The following is a 26,098-nucleotide window of genomic DNA, read 5'->3' on the forward strand; positions in this document are numbered from 1 at the left end:
GGGGGGCGGCCAACCCCTGGAGGACGGGGGAGGCGGCCATGGTGGGGAGGCGGGGGGCGGCCAACCTGCTGACGACAGGCAAAGCGGCCATGGTGGGGAGGTGGAGGGCGGCCATGGTGGGGAGGCCGGCTGTGCGGCGGTCTCAGCCTTGCGTGGTAAAGGCGCAACACTGGAGCAAGGCCAAGTATCACCGAGGGATGCGGCTACATCGGCTTGTCTAGATGGGTGAGGCACCTCTTCTTTAAATTTGATAGAGTACTTAGAGATGGATCCCAAATGCAACATATTTGCAGCACCTCTCTTCTAGATTTGTCGAAATGCAACAGATTACTTAGGAGTTTCATTTAGAGATGATAATTTGCTGCAAAATCTGAACTTGGAGATGGATCCCAAATGCAACTCATGATTAATTTTATTTGGTTTTTACAGGATGGATCAAAATTCAACTTATGTGCTGAAAATCAATTTTCTTGGCAACCCAAAAAAAGCTAGAAAGGATATCAAATGCTTCTGTTTTGATAAGGTTATTGATTCCGACTTAACAAATTATAAGGACTTGGTTGAATCAATCGTAGAGTAGTACTCGCCTCGTTATTTGGAAGTTGCACATGTTCAGTATTATGATGGTGTTCTTAAAATCTACCCTGAAGTAACATCTGACCAAGAATTGGTGTCGATGTTTGAGAAACACTCTAAGACAAAGGTTGTGCACATGTTTGTTGCATATTGTGATCCATCGGAACCATATGAGCCTATAACGGAGTGGCATAGTGATGCGCATAGCCAACCTAACAACATAGAACAAGATGATGATGATGATTATCTTCGCAACCCAGTACCTGAGAATGAGCATGTTGGTGTTGATGAGGAAAATATTTATTTAGAGGATGAACCTGTACCTCTTATCATGGTTCCTTGTTCCAACAAAGAAAAGGACAAAGACTATGTTCCTGATCATGAGAGCGAGGCTGAGAGCGAGGTTGAGAGCAAGGATGAGAGCATGTCAGAGGTTGAAGTAGAGGAAGATGAGGGATATCATGAGGCAGATCATGCACCACACATTGAATATAATAAATTAGATCCTCCAATGAACGAAGGAAGAAAATATCCCAATATGGCAGAGTTTAAATTGGCGCTTTCTCAGCATGCAATCAAACATGAATTTGAGTTTGACACCGAAAAGAGTGCACCACATAGGTTCAGAGCTTATTGTTCAAGAAGGGATGAAGATAAGTGTCCATGGAGGATATATGCTTCTACAATGGAAGATGAGTGCACAGTAATGGTAATTTTCTAACTTTACTCATGTGTGCTTAGTTTGTGGTCATGGTCTTTACTCTAGTACTAATTTTCTATGTTCATCTTTTGTAGGTGAGAAAGAACCCTTGTGGTCATGATTGCTCTAGTACAAAAAGAAAAAAGAAGTTGAAGAATGCAAACAAGCGGTGGATATGTGAGCACGTGAAGGACTGGCTAATTGAGGATGCAACTCTAGGACCAAAGGCATTGTGAAAGAAGCTTAAAGAGCATCATGGAATCGACATCAACTCTAAGAGAGTCTATATGGGTAAGCTGCTAGCCTTGAAGGAACTATATGGTGATTGGGATACAAGCTTTGATAATCTTTATAGTTTCAAGTCGCAAATTGAAAGTTGCTGCCCCGGTAGCATAGTGATCATTGATCATCACACAATAAAAGATAAAATCAGATTTAAAAGAATTTTTGTTGCTTTGAAGCCTTGCATCGATGGGTTTCTTAATGGCTGCAGGCCATACTTGGCAGTAGATAGCACCTTCTTGACAGGCAGGTTCAAGGGGCAGCTGGCTAGTGCTACCGCCGTTGATGGCCATAGTTGGATGTATCCAGTTTGTATGGGTGTTTTTGATTCTGAAACTAATGAGAATTGGACCTGGTTCATGCAAATGGTTAGACAAGCCATAGGATCCCCAAGGGGTTTAACCATATGCACCGATGCTGGGCAACCAGTGATGACAGGTGTAAAAGAAGTGTTCCCAGAGGCTGAACATAGGGAATGTATGTTTCACTTGGTGTCCAACTTCAAGAAGAAGTTTCATGGAGAGGTGTTTGATGACCATCTTTGGGCTGCTGCTTACTCATGGAACCCATATATATTTGAAAAAAATTGGGCTGCAATGGACATAGCAAAGCCAGCGGCAACTGCATTTCTTAGGAGGTGGCACACTAGGTTGTGGTCTAGGAGTCAGTTCTCAACAATTTCCAAGGTGGATTATGTTACAAATAACTTGGCTGAGTGCTTCAATAATTGGATTAAGCATCACAAGTCCTTGAACTTGGACGACTTCTTTGATAAGATTAGGCAGATGATTATGATCATGTGGAACCGAAGGAGGAAAGTAGCAAGGAAGTTGGTTGGGTTGATTCTTCCCCACATAATTAAGAAGTTGAATGCAAAGACTAGAGAATTAAACTTGGAGGTGGTAGAAAGCTCAGAAGAAGTTGCTGAAGTGACAGCATTGGGAGGCAGCGGCTTTAGGTTTGTGGTCAACTTGCTTGACAGGACATGTTCTTGTAGACAATGGCAAGTTTCTGGCCTTCCTTGCAAGCATGGTCTAGCATTTATCACATCTCTTATCAATGCACACATACAGAATTATGTGGACTTGTATTACTCCATTGACAAATTTAGGGCAGCCTATGACCAACTAATTCCTGCCATGGTTGACAAGAACCAATGGCCTAAATCTGACCATGGATTCTTCATGTTTCCACCACTACTAAAATCCACGGCGGGTAGGCATAAAACTGAGAGGTATAAAGGCTGCAGTGAGAAGAAAAGAAAAAGCGGCCAACACTTATGCCCTATTTGTAAGGACTATGGGCATCATTGGCATAAATGCAAGAAGGGTAACCCAGATGACATTGCTGCTATTTTAGCTGTGAGGTAATAAATATAATTGTGTAACTTGCTTCACTTGCATTTTTTTGTAAGCAGTCATACATGTTAACTACTTTTTTGTTGCTCATGTAGAGGACCACCAAAGAAGAGGGCAAAGACCACCAAAGCATCAATTGTGCCTTGCGAGGATGATGCTCCAGCAGCCTCTATGTGCTTTCCGCCAAGGTTAGCCACTTTACACTCATGCTCATAATTATATGAAATCTGTGTTTGAATTCTAAGTAACTTCTCACAATAGCCAAAGCTTGGAACCTACAACTACGAAAAAGAGAAAACATGATAACTCAATTACTGGAGCATCAAAAAGGTAAGAACTAGTTCTGAATTTTGTAGTAGATTAGATGAAAGCTTGGGTTTGTATTCTAATTGCATTCTTCTCACTATAGCCAAATGTTGGAGAAAACAACTAAGGAAAAAGGGAAAGGGAGTAAATCTGGATCCAGAGTAGCAAAAAGGTAACCTATGGCTGTTTCTGAATTTTATGTTATGTTATGCATTGTTCTATTGTTAACCTGGGCTACTATATGTGATGTATGATGTGCTGCCATGAATGTGTATGTGTAGATCAACAACTCAGCCCATTTGTGTGGCCAACAAGAAAGCATCTGTTGCTTTGAAATTACATGCCAAAATAAAAGTCAAAGAGGTTGCTGATAAGTTGCCACACCTTCCTATGGTGCTACATGATAGCCCTGCAATGGGCACACGTAGCAAAAAAATGAATCCTGACAGCCCTGCAATGAGCACACGAAGCAAAAGGAGGCTTAGCTTGTGATTCTCATTGGATCCCTTTCCATATCATGGTTCATTTGGGAAACTTTTGAGCTGTGTATGTAATATATATGTGAACCTGGGCTTTTGTAAGTGCTATATGTGACCTTCATGTGTTGTATTTGACATGATGTGAACCTGGACTATTATATGTGAAATCTATGTGAACCTGAATGTGTGTAGAGGACTAAATATGTGGACTATTTCCGTATATGTGAACCTGGACCAAGTTTCTATGAACTTTTAGTTTGCATACATGTGAATCTGCTCCAAGTATATTATAATTTGTATATATATGAACTGTACAGGGGATATATCATCAATATACAAGGGAGGTTCTGTCCAATTATCCAATTAAAATTAAAGCTGTGCTAAATAGCAGATTTGGTTTCATTTGGTAATGTATTCAAGACAAACAGATCACATCACCATTGCTTTTGACTAATAGTTCACAATTATGGTCACAAACTACACCAAGGGTACAAAGGACTTTTCATGTCGAATTTAACGGTGTTAGTTGCCAAAACTGACGAAAATGTCATATAGGGAACAAACTGAAGTTTGAGTGCCATAACATGAAGAATTTTTTTACTAGGGCCAAAAAGGGAACCAAAGTTTAAGAAAGGGTCAAATAAAGAATTCTCTCAGAAAACAGAGACAAATATGAGGAGGGGGATACTATTGATATGAAATACAATCCACTTTCAATGTATCAAGAGACAACTAGTCTTGTTATTCTGTGGTTTGAGCGGTGAGTATAACATCGACATACATATGTGCAAGTTATATTTTTTATATAATTGTTCTTCCATATTATGGATCAGCGTAAGTTCTACCCTTTGATATGTAAGCTTTTGCCCATTATTGTTTTTAACCTTTTTAATCTTCTTTGGGGTAACATCAATGCCTTTAATTCATTGTTCCTTAGAATATACTAGTTGTCAACCCGTGCACTTGCACAGGCTACTATTGGATAAAAATTGGTACATGAATCATGCTATGTAGTCCACCTTCCGATAGTTAGGCTTTTGACATAGTTTGAAAATACAATGCTTAACAAACACGATTATGACATAACAAAGGAAAATCGAGCACACATCATACTGTATATCATTAATCTAGATCGCCGAAAATGTTGTGTTTTTTGAGTTGGACCAAAAATGTCACTAAAACAATAAGATTGATGGCAAATGAAGAATGCGTTCAAAGAAAAATGTTGAGATAATTAAATAGAAAACACATCTTTAGAACACTTAGAGTAATAACTACGTATCCATCTAAAATCTATGTAAAGCTCCTTGCAAATAAACTATTAAATTAGATTTCAAAATATACCCCTGAATTCATTGCAAAGGAAATCCTTTCACTTCCCATCTACTTATATACTAGTTATATGCCCATGCATTTCTACGGGCGACAATGCAGACAATCTATGTTCCTCGCTGACAATGCAGACAATACATAGACGATGAAAGTGACCGTCATGAGTTGTATTCTTTCTCGTATCTCCACCCAAATAGTTCTTTCTAGCATAGCCTCACCAATTTTCTACATTTCTATGATTGCTTGGGTTGAATTGTGCAAAGAAATGCTATGGCATAACTGCGTTGGCCATCCCTCTAAACCTTGCCACCATCTCCACCACCCAAGACCACTCGTATCCCGCATTCGAATCCGTTAATCCCCGCCACTTCTCCACCAGCAACGACCAGCCTCCGCTACTTGTCCTTATCTTAATTCCGCCACTGCTTATTTTTCTTTGTCCACCCGCCCACCTCTCCCTTCTTAATCTCGCCGCAGCTTGAGCAAAAGGTCTCGTGTAAGAAGCTCGCGGGCATGGAATACACTCGCAGACGAAACATAGGAGTGGTGGAATATGAGGCGAGATTACCAAGTCCCCCTTTAGGAGTAGCGATTCTATGCTCACATCAGTCAGGAGAAACAAATTAAACCCACATGATGTAACAAACAAATTGAACCCACACTTTCTTTGGGATTGTTCTTTGGTGGTAGAATGTTTGCAGGAATTTATTCCAAATAGACACAAACGTATATTAGTCTTTGTTGAATTGGTCTAAGGCCGAGATGCCATCAGGCACACATTTGCAATGTAGATTAACATTCATTGCCGCTTAAAATATACTGTGTATAATATGAATGGGAAGACCACTAAGGATGGAAGGCCTTCAGTATTAAAGTGGAATAATGGGCTTAAATATGACTTCAAATCAGAAAATTTTCTCTTGGCAAGCTCGCATCCTCCAAATGGCTTTCCTCTTGAATGGTAGAAATAGTAGGAAAGAAGCTCTTTTCAGCCAAGGTAGAGTCAAGAGTTAACAACTCACCTAGTTCGAAGCCAGGATACAACACAACTTATAGCTATTTCCTTCCCACTATTTCCTTTAACTTCTATTCATGTTAATATCTTATGGTAAATTCTCTTCTCTCGATCAATTAATCCTTGTTTGATCCAAAGATATTAGGCTTGAACTTAATCCCATGGAGGAATTGATTTTCAGTTGCTTGGAATAGGGAACTTCGACAGCTACGTATACCAAATGACTATCCTAATTTTTGTTAGAAATGAAATAGTGAAACATTGGACCTTCTATTTTGTGTAAGGTCTTCACGTCAAAATAAATAAGGTGTATCCACACATGAGAAGGTAACGCCTCAATTTAATTATTCACATGCCTACTATATAGATTAAATTTAGAGGTTATACCTACTGTAATGTGCTAAAGAATTTAGGATCTTTTTTCACTTGTTCCCAAATATAATTGCATAAGTAAGATAGCCAGGTGGTAGTTGTATCTTGATTTTTTACCATGCAAACCTATGAAATAAACACTGGAAACAACAAGTTCTAAGATAATTCTTAGAAAACTCAAAAAGGATTGTTGGTCAAGGCGAATTGTTTACTGATCAAACCAGAGACTGTGCAGAGGGTGGCAGATGCTACGAATGTATAATACGAGGATCTAGCATCCTACTACTGCGAGCAAGCGGCTACGATGGGGGAGGATTGCAGTAGAAGAGGATCTGGCGAGGTAGAGGAGATGGTGGAAGATCCATGGAAAGAAACAAAAAACGTGTTTTTTTCGTTTCTGAGAGACATGGCCGTGCCTCTCTCGAATGCACAACCATGTGTCTCGCCGAAGCAAAACCGTGCCTCTTGTGAAAGAAAAAAAATAGAGAATGCGTTTTTTCCGTTTCCGAGAGGCATGACTGTGCCTCTCGCGAAAGCACAACCATGCCTCTCACGGAAGCAAAACTGTGCCTCTGGCGGAAGAAAAAAACAGAAAGCAAAACTGTGCCTCTAGCGGAAGCAAAATCGTGCCTCTCATGAAAGAAAAAAACGTGTATTTTCGCGCAATTGTTTTCCCAAAAGCTAAGGAAGACCGGTAGAAAACCAAAAGTCGAAAAAAGCCAAAAAAATCTATTTAAAAAGATGAAAACGCGTGCCGAAAAAATCCGAAGAAAGCGCCCAGAGCGCGAGTGGCGCTCTCTCAGCCCACCCCACGTGATTGTTGGGAGGCTCCCGAAGAAGCGCTAGCCAACTAGTTGCTCTAAGTTTTCCTTCGTCATGAGATCTTCTATTTCACGCTTATTGTGTCAAATTGGAGGGCAAAAGCACACAGCGCAGTCTATGGGCCTGCCCAATTGGCGCTTGAGACTATATCCACTTGAACAAAGCTACTGGAGCGAGCACTTTTCTTCATATTCTTGTTTCTATGTTTTATATTCTATTTATTTGTAAAATATATATGGAATATTTACTTACTTTGAAATTTTAACCTTTTTTTGAAGTTTGAGAAGCTTTTGTTTTTAAAAAAACGTGAGCATTTATAAAAGGAATAATTATTATGTGAACATTTTTAAAAGACCACAAAATTTTTAAAAAACATTAAACGTTCTCCAAATTTTTTGTATACTTTTTAAAAAATTGGAATTTTTATTAAATTTAATGAATATTTTTATGAATATATTTGAAAATTCATAAACATTTTTATATTATATATCAACATTTTTCTTAAAATGCAACGAAAAACGATATGAAACAAATAAAAAAACTTAAATAAAAACTACATAATAAAACCGGTAAAGAGAACAGCAAAAAAGAAAGGAAACTTAAAGACCAGACGGACCTATCTTTTTTTTATTTTTGAGAAAAACTGTAGACCTATATTAAGCAATGTTCATAGGTATACATAGATGATATCCGGCAAGACAGAAAGGAGGACAAGACGTCAAATCATTTGCTACTTGAGTGTTCTTTCTCCCGCAAAGTTTGGTACAACATGCTCATGGGGCGACGTCTGCATCGGTTCACGCCATAGCCCGGTGCTCTCCTGGGTGATTGGTGGCCTCAGGTGAGCAATGCAGTAAGGCCTTGGATCGGAAAGAGATGAATGCACTTATATGTTGCATGACGTGCATGATCTGGCTAGAGTGAAACAGTCAGGTCTTTGATTGGGTTGTGGCTTTGCCTTCGCTAGTCACAAAGTGCATTGAGGATGGATTGGAGGTGTCGAGGGCTGCGAGAGCAAGCCCAGTTGGCTTCGTGGCGGTGGACGATATGAGAATCATGTAGTTTCTTGTCCCGGTGGAGGGATGTGTACACTGTTGCCACATTTCCTGTCCTTGTTATTCTGTGTAAAATTTTGTTATTCCCTCTTGGCTTCGGCCTCTTAATACAGAAGACACACAACTTGTGTGCTCTTGAAAAAAAGAAGAAATAAATGTCCAACTGGCACATGACAGCTTATCTTATCATGTACTAAGGCCTGCCTTTACTATTGTTTTTACCTTTCTTTTATTTTTTACTATGTCATTTGATCTGGTGATCTCAGCTATTCCATTTCTATTTTCTTTGTGTGTTTCCCTTTTTTGTAATAATTTTTTTTATACTGCGGCAAGGTAGCATGGTCTGCTCGACCGCAACTCCACAGTTGAATAGTGTCCTTGGCAGCTTTCATAATATGGCTCGACTTTGACCAGATGGTGCGTGGTAAAGATATGCCTCGCATCTCATCGACTTGCTGGCTTGCTTGCTGCGCCTCCTCAGTAATCTTTTGTTTGCCTGGCAATCAATAGGAATGAGATGGGTACTGTTACGTCAGGGAAGTATCTGTGTAAATCTTGTCAACGGGAAATCCTAGGGCCGTCACGTTACAAAGAAAATGCTCACTCTCGGCGGGTGAGCATCGAGCGCGTGCCACTTGAGTGCCAGGAGCCCCATTTGGATTGCGGCTGTACTGTTCGTTTGCCTGAAATTGCCAGCCGTAATTGCGCCTGCCTTGCTTCGTTTGCCCGAAATGCACGTAGGAATGCCAGGACACTGGTTAGTTTAGCGAGCTCCAGTGGTACTCGTACTCGTGATGCAGCGTTGAGAAGATCCCACTCCCCACTCGGCGAGGCGACCAAGATGCAGAGGCGTGCTGCGCCGAAAGGCCCGCTGCCGCTCAAAACGGGAGGGCAACGTCTCCACGGATGCGGGAGCCAGGCGAATCCTTGCCGAAACCGGAATCGGCTCAGTCGCGTCGCATGCAGCCGACCAAGATGCATCAGCTACGACGGCATCCACTGCATGCATGCATCATATGCATGGAATCTTGCGACGTGGCTGGTGGGCAGAGGGACCATGCCCACGCCCAGCATGCATGCCCTGCGGTGCTGCTCCAAGACGGAGGAGATGTATATACGGCCGGAATACTATACCAAGGAGTATCTGGTCATAGCCCTGCTAGTACGAAAACGTTAACTGGAGCTGGGAATCCCGTTTCACCTCGTGATATGTTCCGATGGTGCATTTTTTACTGGCAGTAAAAACGGAAGACGGAAGCTTGTATGCTGTCCCATACACGGGATTTAGTATGCTCGTTGAAAAATCTAATGACGAGTTGATGCCCCCTCGTCATAGGAAAATACTCAAACAGAATAGACACGGTCCTCTCACACGGCGTCCTTTATATTTGATGCCCTATAAAAGAAAGTATACTTCAAGTCTTGTCTTCTTAACCTGTTATTTTGTGTGTTAGTGTGACACTTAAAATTAGCTAATCGGTCGAGCACTCGAGCTAGTTAACCACCAGCTTCGGTGGTAGTTTTATATTCGATGTAGAACACGCCACCCATAACCCGCACAAGATCGGTCTCTCATAATATGTTGTATAGCCATCGCATCGGCATTGCTCAACACAAGTTGGTTACACTCATTTGCCAAAATACAAATCAGATAATGAAGACAAATTCTCATATTCACACCACTATTTTCGAGTGGTTCCTGACCAAACCAAGAAACCCAAAAAAAAAAACATATCTCTTTTCCTAAGAAAAATGAAGGCAAGTACTGTAGATTATTTTAGATCTAGTAAATTGCACACGAAAACTTAGTGATTCAATAACCGGAGAGACACAAAATTTGTAGAAAGAACAAACCGTTTTGGATGAACAAAGATGCTGCCATGAGTTGAACATAAAGTTAGTCGCATGAACAAAATTGCTGTGTGATTACACTGAGCGCATATAGCATGGTTCCGCTCTGCCGGTTCTACCTGTTTGACTGTGAAATGAAAAGTTGTTCTTGGCGTTGGCGGTGTCTCGTGGTACAACTGGCCTGCGGTCCTTGTGTCCATGGCATACGCTACCCCTCCTTTGCTTGCCAGCCTTGTCTGCGCAGTGCAGCAGAGGTGATTGCACGGATGGCCGGACGAAAGACGAAAGCCATTGTGCTGTGCTGGTGTTCCCAACGTCTTTCCCCATACCAACAAGTTGGGCTGGTCATATCGCGTTGGATTCCATTTCCTGTACTCTACTCGCTTCTACACTGTTTGCTGTGCAGCTACTGCGGCAGGGGGAGGGTGAGAGAGAGCCAGCCAAGCAAAGGTCCCGGGTTCCCACGTCACAAAGAACCTGTAAATATAACTGCGCCCTGTCGTTTAAATATAATCATCAGCCATCAGCATACATACCATTGTTTTGTTTGTCCTCGTGTATCCAGTCTAACCAACTATAAATTTGTTGCCTTAAATGATGAGGAAGAACATTCCGTTTTTAATCTGCCATCAGTCGGTCATCCAACGTCCGATTCACTATGATTGGTTCAATTTTTCCTTTTTTCTTTTCTGTTTGGGTTTTTTTATTTCTTGATTTCTCCTTTTCATTTTTTTCTTCTGAAATTCCCATTTCTTTTATTGTTTTCTCTGAGTTTAGGCTCTTCTTCTCTACTTGATGGTATTGAAGATCAAAGATCTCTGGCTCTGCAGGAAAAAAATCAGAATTATTCTGAACAAACATGTTTTGAAGCTACTTGATGCCAAAAGAATCAACTGGAAAAGCAGATATAAAAGGAGAAACATGAAATTTGGAGATGAAAAGTCTAAATTCTTTCATGCCATGGCCACTATGAGCTACAGAAAAAAAAAACTTCATTTCCAGCATTCATGGTCCTGATGGTACAATTTATTGATCTCATCACCAAAAAGCAGCAATCATATGGCAATCTTACAAGGACAGACTTGGAAAATCCATAAATCCCCCTTTACTATTTGATCTTGGTGATATTGTTCAGTCCCATAACCTGACACACTTGGATGACCAATTCACTGTAGATGAAATTGAACAAGTGGCTAAAGAATTCCCTACTTACAGAGCACCTGGCCCTGATGGTTTTAATGGACACTTCGTCGGAAAATGTTGGCCCATCATCAAACAAGATTTTTATTCCATGATTTGGGATTTCTTTGAGGGCAACTATGACATACACAACATTAATACATCTTGCATTACTCTAATTCCAAAGAAGCAATCACCTGAAACCATGAATGACTACAGACCCATCTCCTTAATCAGCCTACATCTTAACTTAATCACTAAACTCATGGAAAACAGATTGCAAAAGGAGATCATTCCTATACTTCACCAGAACCAATATGGTTTCATTAAGGGCAAGAATATCCAAGATTGTCTAGGCTATACTTTTGAATATCTGAATATATGCCACAAATTAAAGAAACCAATCATCATTGTTAAAATGGATTTTGAGAAGGTATTTGATAAAATTGAGTACTCTGCCATATTGGAAATGCTGAAAGCCAAAGGTTTTAGTCCAAGATGGATTAATTGGGTCTCCAGAATTCTAAAATCTGCATCCACATATGTTCTACTTAATGGTGTTGCTGGAAAAATTATTCAATGCATATGTGGGGTTAGGCAGGGGGCCCCCTTTCACCACTGTTGTATGTCATTGCTGCTAACCTTCTACAATCCATCATAAATTGTGCTTGGCAAAATGGAGAACTATCCCTTCCAGTGGATAACAGTTATGGGCAACAATACCCAATCATACAATATGTTGATGATACCCTTCTGATCATGCCTGCAGACTTGCATCAATTGATGCACCTTAAGACACTTTTGCAAATGTTCAGCAACTCCACTGGACTTCATGTTCATTACATCAAATCTTCAATTGTGCCAATTACTATCAGCACTGCTCATGTCAATATACTTGCTGAAATTTTTGGATGCAAAGTTGACAATTTTGAAAAATTAGTTATGGGCAACAATATATATAGTAAGAAATATAACTTATGAAAAGTATAAGAAAACTAATTTAGTGTTGTATATAATAATATATTTTCTATAATTTTTGTCAAATTTAAATTGTGTGACTTCAAACAAAGTTAGAACTTGAAGTAATTTGGAACGGAGAAAGCATATACTAAAAGTATTTGATGCATGCTTAGGAAATAAAAATAACTGCGAGAATTCCCAACAAATTAATGTTCCACCATTTATTTCAAGATTATTTTCTATATTGTCCCTTTATGAACCTCGCTACATTTTGAAGTGACCACCACCATTTATTCAACTATCAATAATGTCTTATGCATGATATATCGGGGGCGGTGGATAAAAAAAATATGCCATCCAACGGCTAAAGAAACCAAAGCCCTTCCTTCAAAATGTGTCTCCCTTCCTTCATGCACGATCTGAAAAATCTCAGATTACTATTGTCACTTCTAGATGTCCCTCATGATCTTAGCTGAAGCTCCTGTAAAGTTCTTCCTCAAGTGATTCACATTGTGTAGTCAACTGCCACTCTAATCTTTCTTAGGGGAAGATTAGCTGCCCGAGAGAAGGCCTCGCAGCATGCGTGAGCTTCCAAGCTTTCAGGTTCAATTAAGCCATCAAAAACTTTCACCGATGCACCATTCCTTGATCATCCCCGCACATAGTAATACTAGAGCACCTCTCCTGATTTCTAGACACAACAACGCCCATGTTGAGTTTAACCACTCCTTCAGAACCCTTAAAAGATCTTGAGCGAGAAGTGTTAGTAATCACAAGCTTAAGAGATCACTATATGTAGCGAGGAAGTTCTATATGACAGCGAAGGCACACAGAGGGCTCTGAAAATCTCTTCGTGCTTTGCTTTTCTTCTTGCTCACCATACCGCCCATAAAGTAGCAAGGACCTTTGGAAAATCTTTCTCAATCATCGAATCGCTCTGTTGTTGTGTTGTGCAATCACATAGGAGGGGATCCTCCTGACTATGCCAACCCTTGTAGCAAAAGGTTGTCGTAGCGAGCAATGCTTCACATTATTTTGTTTTTCGAGAAAACAAAAAAACTAAAACTTGATATAAACCAATTTTTGAAAATTTGCGAGCATCTCTTGAAAATCCCGACCAAAATTTTATTATTTGGCATTTTTTAATTATAAGGAAATAGACTAAAATAAAAAGTTAGGAAAAAAAGAATCCTCCAGAAGGTTCCCAAACCAATAAGAAACGAACACCCAAAAATGAGATATTGTGTAGCATGTTTTCTGCTTAATGAGCCGGCTCACACTACTCGCTTAGGTCGCTGAACTGTGTAGCCTATATTTCTATCAGGGCAATGTCTATCCTAATGCTGACATTTTCTAAATGACGCATTCGGCCCCTGTTTATTCGATTCACGTACGTGCTGGGGCGACCCATCTTACTTTTTTTTCTTCTTGTGTAAACCATTTGAAAAAAAGAGCGTCAGCAGAGATTTGAACACTGCACTCGTGCTTTCCTGTTGGAGATCGAACCACCGCAGTAACCAGCCGGACTTCATTTCCGTTCATGGTAGTTACCTTCCTTTAAACTTCTTGAATTAACCTATTCGTTTTTCTTTCCTTTTTCCTTGTTTTTTTGTATGGCCGGATTTCTGTTTATTTTTTATGTTCTTTTACTTTTATCTTTTAAAATTCACAAAAAAAATCGTGGATGAACTTATTTTAAATTGATGAACTTTTTTTTCAATTTTTATGAACATTTTTCGAAGCTGATGAACATTCCTTTAAAATTGATGAACTTTTTTCAAATTCGATAATTATCTAAAAGTCAATGAACTTTTTCTGAAATTCAAAGGAATTTTTTTAAATTAGATTAAATTCGAAATCAATGATTTTTGTTTCAAAAATCATGATTTTTTTTTTCAAAGTCGATGATTTTTTTTTTCAAATTCACAATTTTTTAAAATTGATGAACCATTTTCACAATTTGAGTAACTTTTTTTCAAATTTGTGAACTTTTTTCTCAAGATTTCTGAATTATTTTTTGAAATGGATGGACAACTTCTCGAAATCATGAGCTTTTTCTCAAAATTACTGAAGTTTTTTCAAATTCGTGAACTTTTTTCAAGGTTTGATGATTTTTTTTTCCAAAATCAATGAACTTTTTTGTAATTCATGATTTTTTTGAAAATGTTTTTGAATAATTCAAAAATCATACATGTGCAATAAATTGCGTGGATACAACTGTTATTAAATGATTCACCCTGGAATTGAACACTAGGAGGTAGTAGGTTTGGCAGTTAGCCATACTTGTACGTGGTTATCACAGTGCGAGATCAATCCTCAAGGAGAGCAACTTCGCGTGTGATCGATGAAATTTTGTTGGGCCGGCCCAATAGCTTTAACTCCGAGTGCCAGTAAGCCAACGGAGCTGAGAACGCCGGTTAGGCGAAATCACTAGTTAAAGAGTACTCATTGCAAAGATCACTCCCACCTCTTCAGGTTGCGACAAGTGACGCATTGCATGTGTGCCACTTGTCGTAACCCCGACAGTTTTCTCTTTCTTCATAGATTCGTTTATTCAAAACGTTTTATCTTTTAAACCATGCGTCCAAATCTCGAACCATTTTGCCGTTTGATTCCTCACGTCGAGATCTTCAAAACTAGATCCCATGTTGATAGGTTTTGACAAACTTTTTTTTACACAAAAACCCGGACGAAAAAACCAAACGGGGAGCACAAGGTTTTTCCATTTCCAAAAAAGACACGTCTGTGCCTCTCACGAAATCACAACCATGCCTTTTGCGGAAGCAAAACCGTGCCTATCGCAGAAGGAAAAAAAGAAGAAGAGAAAACGCATTTTTTTCATGAAAAAAAGTTCGTCAAAACCTATCACAACCATCCCTCTCGCGGAAGTAAAACCGTGCCTCTCGCGAAAGCACAACCATGCCTCTCGCGGAAGCAAAACTGTGCCTCTCCCGAAAGAAAAAAACAGAAAAGACATTTTTTAATGTTTCCGAGAGGCACGGCCATGCCTCTCGCGGAGGCAAAACCATGACTCTCGCGAAAGGAAAAAATGTGGTTTTTCGCGCAATTTTTTCTTTGCAATTTGTTTTTTCCAAAAGTTAAGCAAGACCGGTGAAAAACCGAAACGTAGAAAATCCCCGGAAAAAACCCGTTTAGGGAAAATAAAATAAATACAAAATCTGGAGGGAGCGTCCAGAGCACGACACGTGATGGGTGACTGAGAGCGCGTCAAGTGGTGATGATCGTTGTGAGCCCCCCGAAAGTGGTGATGAATACCCGTCTCCCCTCTGGCACTTCTGCTAGCGAGGTGACCCAATTAGTTGCGTTCATATAGCCTCCTGGAGTGGTTTTGGGCTGGACCACTTTAGGCCTGTTTTGGAAGATTTCACGTGGTAATTTTCAATTTCTTTACCGCCTTTCATCTATTTTTTTCAGCTTATTTGTTTGTTAGTTTTTCTTTATTTTTTCAAATACATTCAAAAAAATTGACAACAATTTAAACAATTTTCACATACACACTAAACATTCTTTAGATAGACATTGAACAATTTTCAAATACATATTAAACATTTTATCCGAATAAATGTGGAACATTTGTCAAATGCACATTGAACATTTTCCTATGTATAGGTTCGACTTATTTTAGGTAGACATTGAATATTTTTCAAATAAATGATGAATATTTTTTTGAATACGTGTTCAATATTTTTTAATGAACATTGAATATTTGAAAAATACATGGCAAATTCTTTTGAAAACTAATTGAGAATTTTCGTAAATGCCATGCATATTCTTTAAAAACAAGTGAAACATTTTCTATAGTATGTAACACTTTTTACATGTAAAGAACTTTTATTGAACTGTATGTAACATTTTCTAAAATTACACAAACAAAATTTTATGTTGTATCAATAAGTTTAAAAAGTGCTACATACAAATTTATGAAACACATGAATATTTTTGGATTGCAGTGAACAATGTTTTTCAATTACATGGACAGCTTTAACAAATTACATGAAAATTATTTTCCATGACATGAATATTTTATAATGCATGGTGAACTTTTATAAACAGTTAGTAAATTAATTTTTAAAGAATATGTAGTTAAATTATTTAGGAATATAAAATAAAGAAATAAACAATTGTAAATAAATAAAGGAGAACAAAGCGAACGAATGTAACATTTTAATGGGACGGGCTAGTATAGGGGCTCCTGGAGGCGATGCGTTCTTCAGTCTATTTTCATAACATACGATACCTAGACCTTATACTAGGTATCAAAAGTCCTTAAAAACGCACCTATGTCTCGCTTATAGCGCGATGTACCAATGAAAGGCTGATAAAACCATAAAGAAACAATAGTGAAACCAAAGAAAAATGACAGAAAAAACAAAGTATCACGATGAAAAAAAATAAAAGATCCCAGAGGAAACCGATAGAGAAACATTTTTTTTGAAGTATAGCGAAGAAAACAGAAACAACAACAAAGACAAAAGGAAAGAAAACCAATAACAACCGACAAAAGAAACAAAGAAATCATAGAAAAAAGAAAGACAAAAACCTGTGAAAACCGAGAAAGAAGCAATCAAAACCATTGAGAAAGCAAATAAAACAGAAAAAACAAAGAACCTTGAAGAAAACAAAGGAAACTGAAAAAAGGAAACAAAATAATTAGTTTTGAAAAAACCCGGAAAGAAAACCAGATCAAATCTTCAGCACCGGGCGAGTCGAGCGAGCGATGGTGGACGAGCGGGATAGAGAGGAGAAGAATTGGGCTGGCCCTTTCAAAATGCGAAGGGAAAAAAATCCGGGCGAGGTTATGATAGGCCTTGTTGTAACCGAGATATAGGCTTTTTGCTTTCCCAGTGACCCTATGTGAGTTGTCCGTGTTTCAAAAAATGTTCACTTTTTCGAAAGTCCACATTTTCAAAAACAAGTGCCACAGTTACCCCGCTACGGCCGGCACTCCAATGGGCCGGTGGCTCAGCCAGGCTGCCCGTATGTGGCGTGCCGCTATTGGACGTAAATCCAATAGGACCTCTTGAAAAGGAAGCAAAAAAAAACTAAAGTTAACGGGATGATCCAAACATGCTTCTTGGTGAACATAGTTTCTTCAGATTACGAAGCAAAGGAGCACATCAAATTTCTTCAGATGATACGAACATGCACAGGCTAGATCTTTAACTTCTGAACCTGAGACCTGGGTGATTTCTTCTACCTTTGTAAAATTTGATTTAGGCTCTTCGTATGTCTATACTGAAAACAAAATGATGCTAGTTCATCTAACTTGTTAGGCCATTGCAGTTTACTATACTAAAATGTCTGTTTCTCTAGACAAGAGAACATCTAGAAACTGACTCTGTTGCTGAAACTGACGTGCCTGAACCAGAGACTTGGGCAATCCAACAAATTAGTCCTATACTCTTAGCTCATCTGCATCACTCTCCTACCTTCAGCATAAGAGCAGGCCTTTTTGTCAGACCAAAATAGTCTGACGAAATAACTGCAAGGATGAATTTGAGTAATACTTTCTCTATTCATTTGTGAACAGAGGGAGTAGAAAAGAAGGGCTAGGCTAGTAATCATATGTATAAAATTTACCCTTTGAAAAAAAAATCCAATAGAACATATGCAGCTGAACTGTTTACTGTGAATTTCTGCATTTCGAAGGTGTTCCAGTGAACAGGGCAGGTTAATCCAGGTGAGATTATTCAATATTCTATACTATGTTAGAATAAATCCGAGGCGCTCCGTCAATCTACCGAGGACCAAACAATCACACAAGCACGACACCGAGATTTGTTAACGAGGTTCACCGATATGGCTACATTCTCGGGGCTTGACTACGGGCGCTCCTTTCCGTGACACCGTCAGCACACCGGTCACCCGGGCGCCGGCACACGCCGCCGGCTCTCCCTTGCGCGCCTGTGCTATTATGTTGGCATAGGTTACATCGCGTGTCTACCCCCGTTATATATGAGAGGCCTAGGATACAAGTGTCCTAATAGGACACAACTCCGTAATCCTATCTACACACCGTACGACTCAGAGTCCAACTGTAACCTACCTTTACAATAATATTCGACACAACTCTAACATACTATATTTGCACGTTTCCGATGGTGGCTAATTCAGGATGCATCGTTGCAACATGTTCATTGGGTTAGGTATACAGATGAAAAAAACCAGCACTGGCTACTGGCCCCCATCACACCGTTGCTGGGAGCCATCAACGGTGAACCAAGGCAGCGGTGGGTCTACGATGCCAGCGGTGACATTGCTGGAATTTTGTCTATTTTGGGCCTAGCCCAATAATAGTTTCAGAAATTCCTAATAAATCCTAGAGGCCCACTTAGCCCATTTGTGCAAGGCAAGGGATACTACTAAAGTTTAGTCCCAAATTGCTAGTTGAGTGGGAGTTGGACCTTCTTATAAGGGAGATTCTTTCCCCACTTGTATGAGCATGAGAACAAGAGGGATATCCACGCGCGCTCCTCCTCCTCCGCCTGCCACGCCTCGCCACGACGCCCCGCGGGTTGCGGGAAAGATTTTGCGAAAGTGGAGTTCGAATGCGAACGGTGCAGCCTTCGGCTGCTGGAACCTCTTCCTCCTCTCGCCACAAGTTCCCGAGCACTGCGCTGCTGCTACGATCTTCCCCATCCCGACTTGCGGCATGCAGAGAAGGGTGATAAGGTTTTTGGGGAGCGCTTAGCGCGACTACTGGCTGCTTCATCACGGACGATCCGGTCGCCGACGACTTCTTCCCCGACGTCCACGATCTGCTCGACGACATGGCAGGCGAGGACACCAACCCCAAGTCCAGCACTTCCACTGCTGCAGTCCCGTACGTGTTCTTGCTCTTTCTGTTAGATGTCATGACACAGTTCATTGCTCTACTTTCCGTCCTACTTGTGTTAGGTTCTACTTCATATATGCAACTTCATCTAGTGTGTGTTCTAGATGTGTTTTGTTCAAGTTCATATATGCAGTTGGTCTTTACCTTCTCTCTGTCTGAACGCATGACTTGTTTTATCTCTATTATATTAGTCATGCTTTATCTAGTATTTCTGTTAATAAAATCATTCGGTAAATTGCTCATATTTCCAACAACCCAAAAACCTTATTATAGGCAATTTACCCCGAGTGGTTTTGCTGCTTCCATGAGACCTCCTATGTTTGAGGGTATCCACTATAAGAGGTGGCGCATGAGAGCAGTCTTATGGTTTCAAACCATGAGTTGCTATGATGCCACTCTCGGCAAACCTGAAGGAGAGCTTGATGCTCAACAGGCACAAGCTTTTCAGAAAATGGATACTCTGTTTAAGGCTGCTCTCTTGAGTGTTCTTGGTGAGAACATAGTTAATGCTTATGCGTCAATTGATAATGGAAAAGATATGTGGGATGCACTCGAGGCCAAGTTTGGGGTCTCGGTGTTTGGTTTCGTAGTAATTTCAAAAAATTTCCTACGCACACGCAAGATCATGGTGATGCATAGCAACGAGAGGGGAGAGTATGATCTACGTACCCTTGTAGATCGCAAGGGAAGCGTTGACACAACGTAGAGGAAGTAGTCGTACGTCTTCTTCCCGATCTGACCGATCCAAGCACCGTTACTCCGGCACCTCTGAGTTCTTAGCACACGTACAGCTCGATGACGCTCCCCGGGCTCCGATCCAGCAAAGCTTCGGGGATGAGTTCCGTCAGCACGACGACGTGATGCCGATGATGATGTTCTACCGACGCAGGGCTTCGCCTAAGCACTACAACGATATGATCGAGGTGGAATATGGTGGCAGGGGGCACCGCACACGGCTAAGGAACGATCACGAGGATCAACTTGTGTGTTCTAGGGTGCCCCCCTTACCTTCGTATATAAAGGAGCCAAGGGGAGGGGTGCGGCCGGCCAGGAGGTGGGCGCAGGAGGAGTCCTACTCCTACGAGGAGTAGGACTCCCCCCCCCCAATCCTAGTTGGAATAGGATTCCTTGAGGGGGGGAGAGAGAGAGGGGGCCGGCCACCTCTCCTTGTCCTAATAGGACTAGGGGAGGGGGGAGGCGCGCGGCCCACCTTGGGCTGCCCCTTTCTCCTTTCCACTAAAGCCCACTAAGGCCCATATAGCTCCCGGGGGGTTCCGGTAACCTCCCGATACTCCGGTAAAATCCCGATTTCACCCGGAACATTTCCGATATCGAAACATAGGCTTCCAATATATCAATCTTTATGTCTCGACCATTTCGAGACTCCTCGTCATGTCCGTGATCACATCCGGGACTCCGAACTAACTTCGGTACATCAACATGCATAAACTTATAATAACTATCATCGTAACGTTAAGCGTGCGGACCCTACGGTTCGAGAACAATGTAGACATGACTGAGACAAATCTCCGGTCAATAACCAATAGCGGGACCTGGATGCCCATATTGGCTCCTACATATTCTACGAAGATCTTTATCGGTCAGACCGCATAACAACATACGTTGTTCCCTTTGTCATCGGTATGTTACTTGCCCGAGATTCGATCGTCGGTATCCAATACCTAATTCAATCTCGTTACCGGCAAGTCTCTTTACTCGTTCCGTAATACATCATCTCACAACTAACATTTTAGTTGTAATGCTTGCAAGGCTTATGTGATGTGCATTACCGAGAGGGCCCAGAGATACCTCTCCAACGATCGGAGTGACAAATCCTAATCTCGAAATACGCGAACCCAACATCTACCTTTGGAGACACCTGTAGAGCTCCTTTATAATCACCCATTTACGTTGTGACGTTTGGTAGCACACAAAGTGTTCCTCCGGCAAACGGGAGTTGCATAATCTCATAGTCATAGGAACATGTATAAGTCATGAAGAAAGCAATAGCAACATACTAAACGATCGGGTGCTAAGCTAATGGAATGGGTCATGTCAATCAGATCATTCAACTAATGATGTGACCTCGTTAATCAAATAACAACTCTTTGTTCATGGTTAGGAAACATAACCATCTTTGATTAACGAGCTAGTCAAGTAGAGGCATACTAGTGACACTCTGTTTGTCTATGTATTCACACATGTATTATGTTTCCGGTTAATACAATTCTAGCATGAATAATAAACATTTATCATGATATAAGGAAATAAATAATGACTTTATTATTGCCTCTAGGGCATATTTCCTTCAGTCTCCCACTTGCATTAGAGTCAATAATCTAGATTACACAGTAATGATTCTAACACCCATGGAGTCTTGGTGCTGATCATGTTTTGCTCGTGGAAGAGGCTTAGTCAACGGGTCTGCAACATTCAGATCCGTATGTATCTTGCAAATCTCTATGTCTCCCACTTGGACTAGATCCCGGATAGAATTGAAGCGTCTCTTGATGTGCTTGGTTCTCTTGTGAAATCTGGATTCCTTTGCCAAGGCAATTGCACCAGTATTGTCACAAAATATTTTCATTGGACCCGATGCACTAGGTATGACACCTAGATCGGATATGAACTCCTTCATCCAGACTCCTTCATTTGCTGCTTCGGAAGCAGCTATGTACTCCGCTTCACATGTAGATCCCGCTACGACGCTTTGTTTAGAACTTCACCAACTGACAGCTCCATCGTTTAATGTAAACACGTATCCGGTTTGCGATTTAGAATCGTCCGAGTCAGTGTCAAAGCTTGCATCAACGTAACCATTTACAATGAGCTCTTTGTCACCTCCATATACGAGAAACATATCCTTAGTCCTTTTCAGGTACTTCAGGATGTTCTTGACCGCTGTCCAGTGATCCACTCCTGGATTACTTTGGTACCTCCCTGCTAAACTTATAGCAAGGCACACATCAGGTCTGGTACACAGCATTGCATACATGATAGAGCCTATGGCTGAAGCATAGGGAACATCTTTCATTTTCTCTCTATCTTCTGTAGTGGTCGGGCATTGAGTCTGACTCAACTTCACACCTTGTAACACAGGCAAGAACCCTTTCTTTGCTTGATCCATTTTGAACTTTTTCAAAATTTTGTCAAGGTATGTGCTTTGTGAAAGTCCAATTAAGCGTCTTGATCTATCTCTATAGATCTTTATGCCTAATATGTAAGCAGCTTCACCGAGGTCTTTCATTGAAAAACTTTTATTCAAGTTTCCCTTTATGCTATCCAGATATTCTATATCATTTCCAATCAGTAATATGTCATCCACATATAATATCAGAAATGCTACAGAGCTCCCACTCAGTTTCTTGTAAATACAGGCTTCTCCGAAAGTCTGTATAAAACCAAATGCTTTGATCACACTATCAAAACGTTTATTCCAACTCCGAGAGGCTTGCACCAGTCCATAAATGGATCGCTGGAGCTTGCACACTTTGTTAGCTCCCTTTGGATCGACAAAACCTTCCAGTTGCATCATATACAACTCTTCTTCCAGAAATCCATTCAGGAATGCAGTTTTGACATCCATTTGCCAAATTTCATAATCATAAAATGCGGCAATTGCTAACATGATTCGGACTGACTTAAGCATTGCTACGGGTGAGAAGGTCTCATCGTAGTAAACCCCTTGAACTTGTCGAAAACCTTTTGCGACAAGTCGAGCTTTGTAGACAGTAATATTACCGTCAGCGTCAGTCTTCTTCTTGAAGATCCATTTATTCTCAATTGCTTGCCGATCATCGGGCAAGTCAACCAAAGTCCATACTTTGTTCTCATACATGGATCCCATCTCAGATTTCATGGCTTCAAGCCATTTTGCGGAATCTGGGCACACCATCGCTTCTTCATAGTTCGTAGGTTCATCATGATCTAGTAGGATGACTTCCAGAACTGGATTACCGTACCACTCTGGCGTGGATCTCACTCTGGTTGATCTACGAGGTTTAGTAGTATCTTGATCTGAAGTTTCATGATCATCATCATTAGCTTCCTCACTGACTGGTGTAGGTGTCACTGAAACAGTTTTCTGTGATGTACTACTTTCCAATAAGGGAGCAGGTATAGTTAACTCGTCAAATTCTACTTTCCTCCCACTCACTTCTTTCGAGAGAAACTCCTTCTCTAGAAAGTTTCCGAATTTAGCAACAAAAGTCTTGCCTTCGGATCTGTGATAGAAGGTGTATCCAATAGTTTCCTTTGGATATCCTATGAAGACACATTTCTCCGATTTGGGTTCGAGCTTATCAGGTTGAAGCTTTTTCACATAAGCATCGCAGCCCCAAACTTTCAGAAACGACAACTTTGGTTTCTTGCCAAACCACAGTTCATAAGGCGTCGTCTCAATGGATTTTGATGGTGCCCTATTTAACGTGAATGCGGCCGTCTCTAGAGCGTATCCCCAAAACGATAGCGGTAAATCAGTAAGAGACATCATAGATCGCATCATATCTAGCAAAGTACGATTACGACGTTCGGACACACCATTACGCTGTGGTGTTCCGGGTGGCGTGAGTTGCGGAACTATTCCACAATTTTTCAAATGTACACCAAACTCGTAACTCAAATATTCTCCTCCACGATCAGATCATAGAAACTTTATTTTCTTGTTACGATGATTTTCAACTTCACTCTGAAATTCTTTGAACTTTTCAAATGTTTCAGACTTATGTTTCATTAAGTAGATATACCCGTATCTGCTTAAATCATCTGTGAAGGTGAGAAAATAACGATATCCGCCACGAGCCTCAATATTCATCGGACCACATACATATGTATGTATGATTTCCAACAAATCTGTTGCTCTCTCCATAGTACCGGAGAACGGTGTTTTAGTCATCTTGCCCATGAGGCACGGTTCACAAGTACCAAGTGATTCATAATCAAGTGGTTCCAAAAGCCCATCAGTATGGAGTTTCTTCATGCGTTTTACACCGATATGACCTAAACGGCAGTGCCACAAATAAGTTGCACTATCATTATCAACTCTGCATCTTTTGGCTTCAACACTATGAATATGTGTATTACTACTATCGAGATTCAATAAGAATAGACCACTCCGCAAGGGTGCATGACCATAAAAGATATTACTCATATAAATAGAACAACCATTATTCTCTGATTTAAATGAATAACCATCTCGCATTAAACAAGATCCAGATATAATGTTCATGCTCAACGCTGGCACCAAATAACAATTATTTAGGTCTAATATTAATCCCGAAGGTAGATGTAGAGGTAGCGTGCCGACCGCGATCACATCGACTTTGGAACCGTTTCCCACGCGCATCGTCACCTCGTCCTTAGCCAATCTTCGCTTAATCCGTAGCCCCTGTTTCGAGTTGCAAATATTAGCAACAGAACCCAGGTGCCCAGGTGCTACTGCGAGCATTAGTAAGGTACACATCAATAACATGTATATCACATATACCTTTGTTCACCTTGCCATCCTTCTTATCCGCCAAATACTTGGGGCAGTTCCGCTTCCAGTGACCAGTCTGCTTGCAGTAGAAGCACTCAGTTTCAGGCTTAGGTCCAGACTTGAGTTTCTTGTCTTGAGCAGCAACTTGCTTGCCGTTCTTCTTGAAGTTTCCCTTCTTCTTCCCTTTGCCCTTTTTCTTGAAACTAGTGGTCTTGTTGACCATCAACACTTGATGCTCCTTTTTGATTTCTACCTCCGCAGCTTTCATCATTGCGGAGAGCTCGGGAATAGTCTTGTTGATCCCTTGCATATTATAGTTCATCACGAAGCTCTTGTAGCTTGGTGGCAGTGATTGGAGAATTCTGTCAATGACGCAATCATCTGGAAGGTTAACTCCCATTGAATCAAGTGATTATTATACCCAGACATTTTGAGTATATGCTCACTGACAGAACTGTTCTCCTCCATCTTGCAGCTATAGAACTTATTGGAGACTTCATAGCTCTCAATCCGGGCATTTGCTTGAAATATTAACTTCAACTCCTGGAACATCTCATATGCTCCATGACGTTCAAAACGTCGTTGAAGTCCCGATTCTAAGCCGTAAAGCATGGCACAATGAACTATCGAGTAGTCATCAGCTTTGCTCAGCCAGACGTTCATAACATCTGGTGTTGCTCCCGCAGCAGGCCTAGCACCCAGCGGTGCTTCCAGGACGTAATTCTTCTGTGCAGCAATGAGGATAATCCTCAAGTTACGGACCCAGTCCGTGTAATTGCTACCATCATCTTTCAACTTTGCTTTCTCAAGGAACGCATTAAAATTCAACGGAACAACTGCACAAGCCATCTATCTACAATCAAACATAAACAAGCAAGATACTATCAGGTACTAAGTTCATGATAAATTTAAGTTTAATTAATCATATTACTTAAGAACTCCCACTTAGATAGACATCCCTCTAATCCTGTAAGTGATCATGTGATCCAAATCAACTAAACCATGTCCGATCATCACGTGAGATGGAGTATTTTCATTGGTGAACATCACTATGTTGATCATATCTACTATATGATTCATGCTCGACCTTTCGGTCTCCGTGTTCCGAGGCCATATCTGTATATGCTTGGCTCGTCAAGTATAACCTGAGTATTCCGCGTGTGCAACTGTTTTGCACCCGTTGTATTTGAACGTAGAGCCTATCACACCCGATCATCACGTGGTGTCTCAGCACGAAGAACTTTCGCAATGGTGCATACTCAGGGAGAACACCTCTTGATAATTTAGTGAGAGATCATCTTATAATGCTACCGTCAATCAAAGCAAGATAAGATGCATAAAAGATAAACATCACATGCAATCAATATAAGTGATATGATATGGCCATCATCATCTTGTGCCTGTGATCTCCATCTCCGAAGCACCGTCATGATCACCATCGTCACCGGAGCGACACCTTGATCTCCATCGTAGCATCGT

The 26,098-nt window shown here is 40.7% G+C and overlaps 2 protein-coding genes across 2 annotated transcripts; both read left to right on the plus strand.

Moving 5' to 3' along the window:
- Nucleotides 1–509: 509 nt before the first annotated feature.
- Nucleotides 510–1,873, plus strand: LOC119327446. The gene is made up of 2 exons (XM_037600557.1): nucleotides 510–1,285; nucleotides 1,372–1,873. The coding sequence occupies exons 1-2, from the start codon at nucleotides 677–679 to the stop codon at nucleotides 1,510–1,512; spliced, it is 750 nt and encodes a 249-aa protein (XP_037456454.1). The 5' UTR covers nucleotides 510–676; the 3' UTR covers nucleotides 1,513–1,873.
- A 269-nt stretch (nucleotides 1,874–2,142) lies between these two features.
- LOC119334326 lies at nucleotides 2,143–3,894 on the plus strand. Its single transcript, XM_037606913.1, has 5 exons — nucleotides 2,143–2,924; nucleotides 3,012–3,104; nucleotides 3,178–3,246; nucleotides 3,326–3,394; nucleotides 3,504–3,894. Exons 1-5 carry the CDS (start codon nucleotides 2,155–2,157, stop codon nucleotides 3,712–3,714), a joined length of 1,212 nt encoding a protein of 403 aa, XP_037462810.1. The 5' UTR covers nucleotides 2,143–2,154; the 3' UTR covers nucleotides 3,715–3,894.
- Nucleotides 3,895–26,098: the final 22,204 nt, after the last annotated feature.

Source organism: Triticum dicoccoides, chromosome 7A (genome assembly GCF_002162155.2).
Source record: "Triticum dicoccoides isolate Atlit2015 ecotype Zavitan chromosome 7A, WEW_v2.0, whole genome shotgun sequence".
NCBI classification, from domain to species: Eukaryota; Viridiplantae; Streptophyta; class Magnoliopsida; order Poales; family Poaceae; genus Triticum; species Triticum dicoccoides.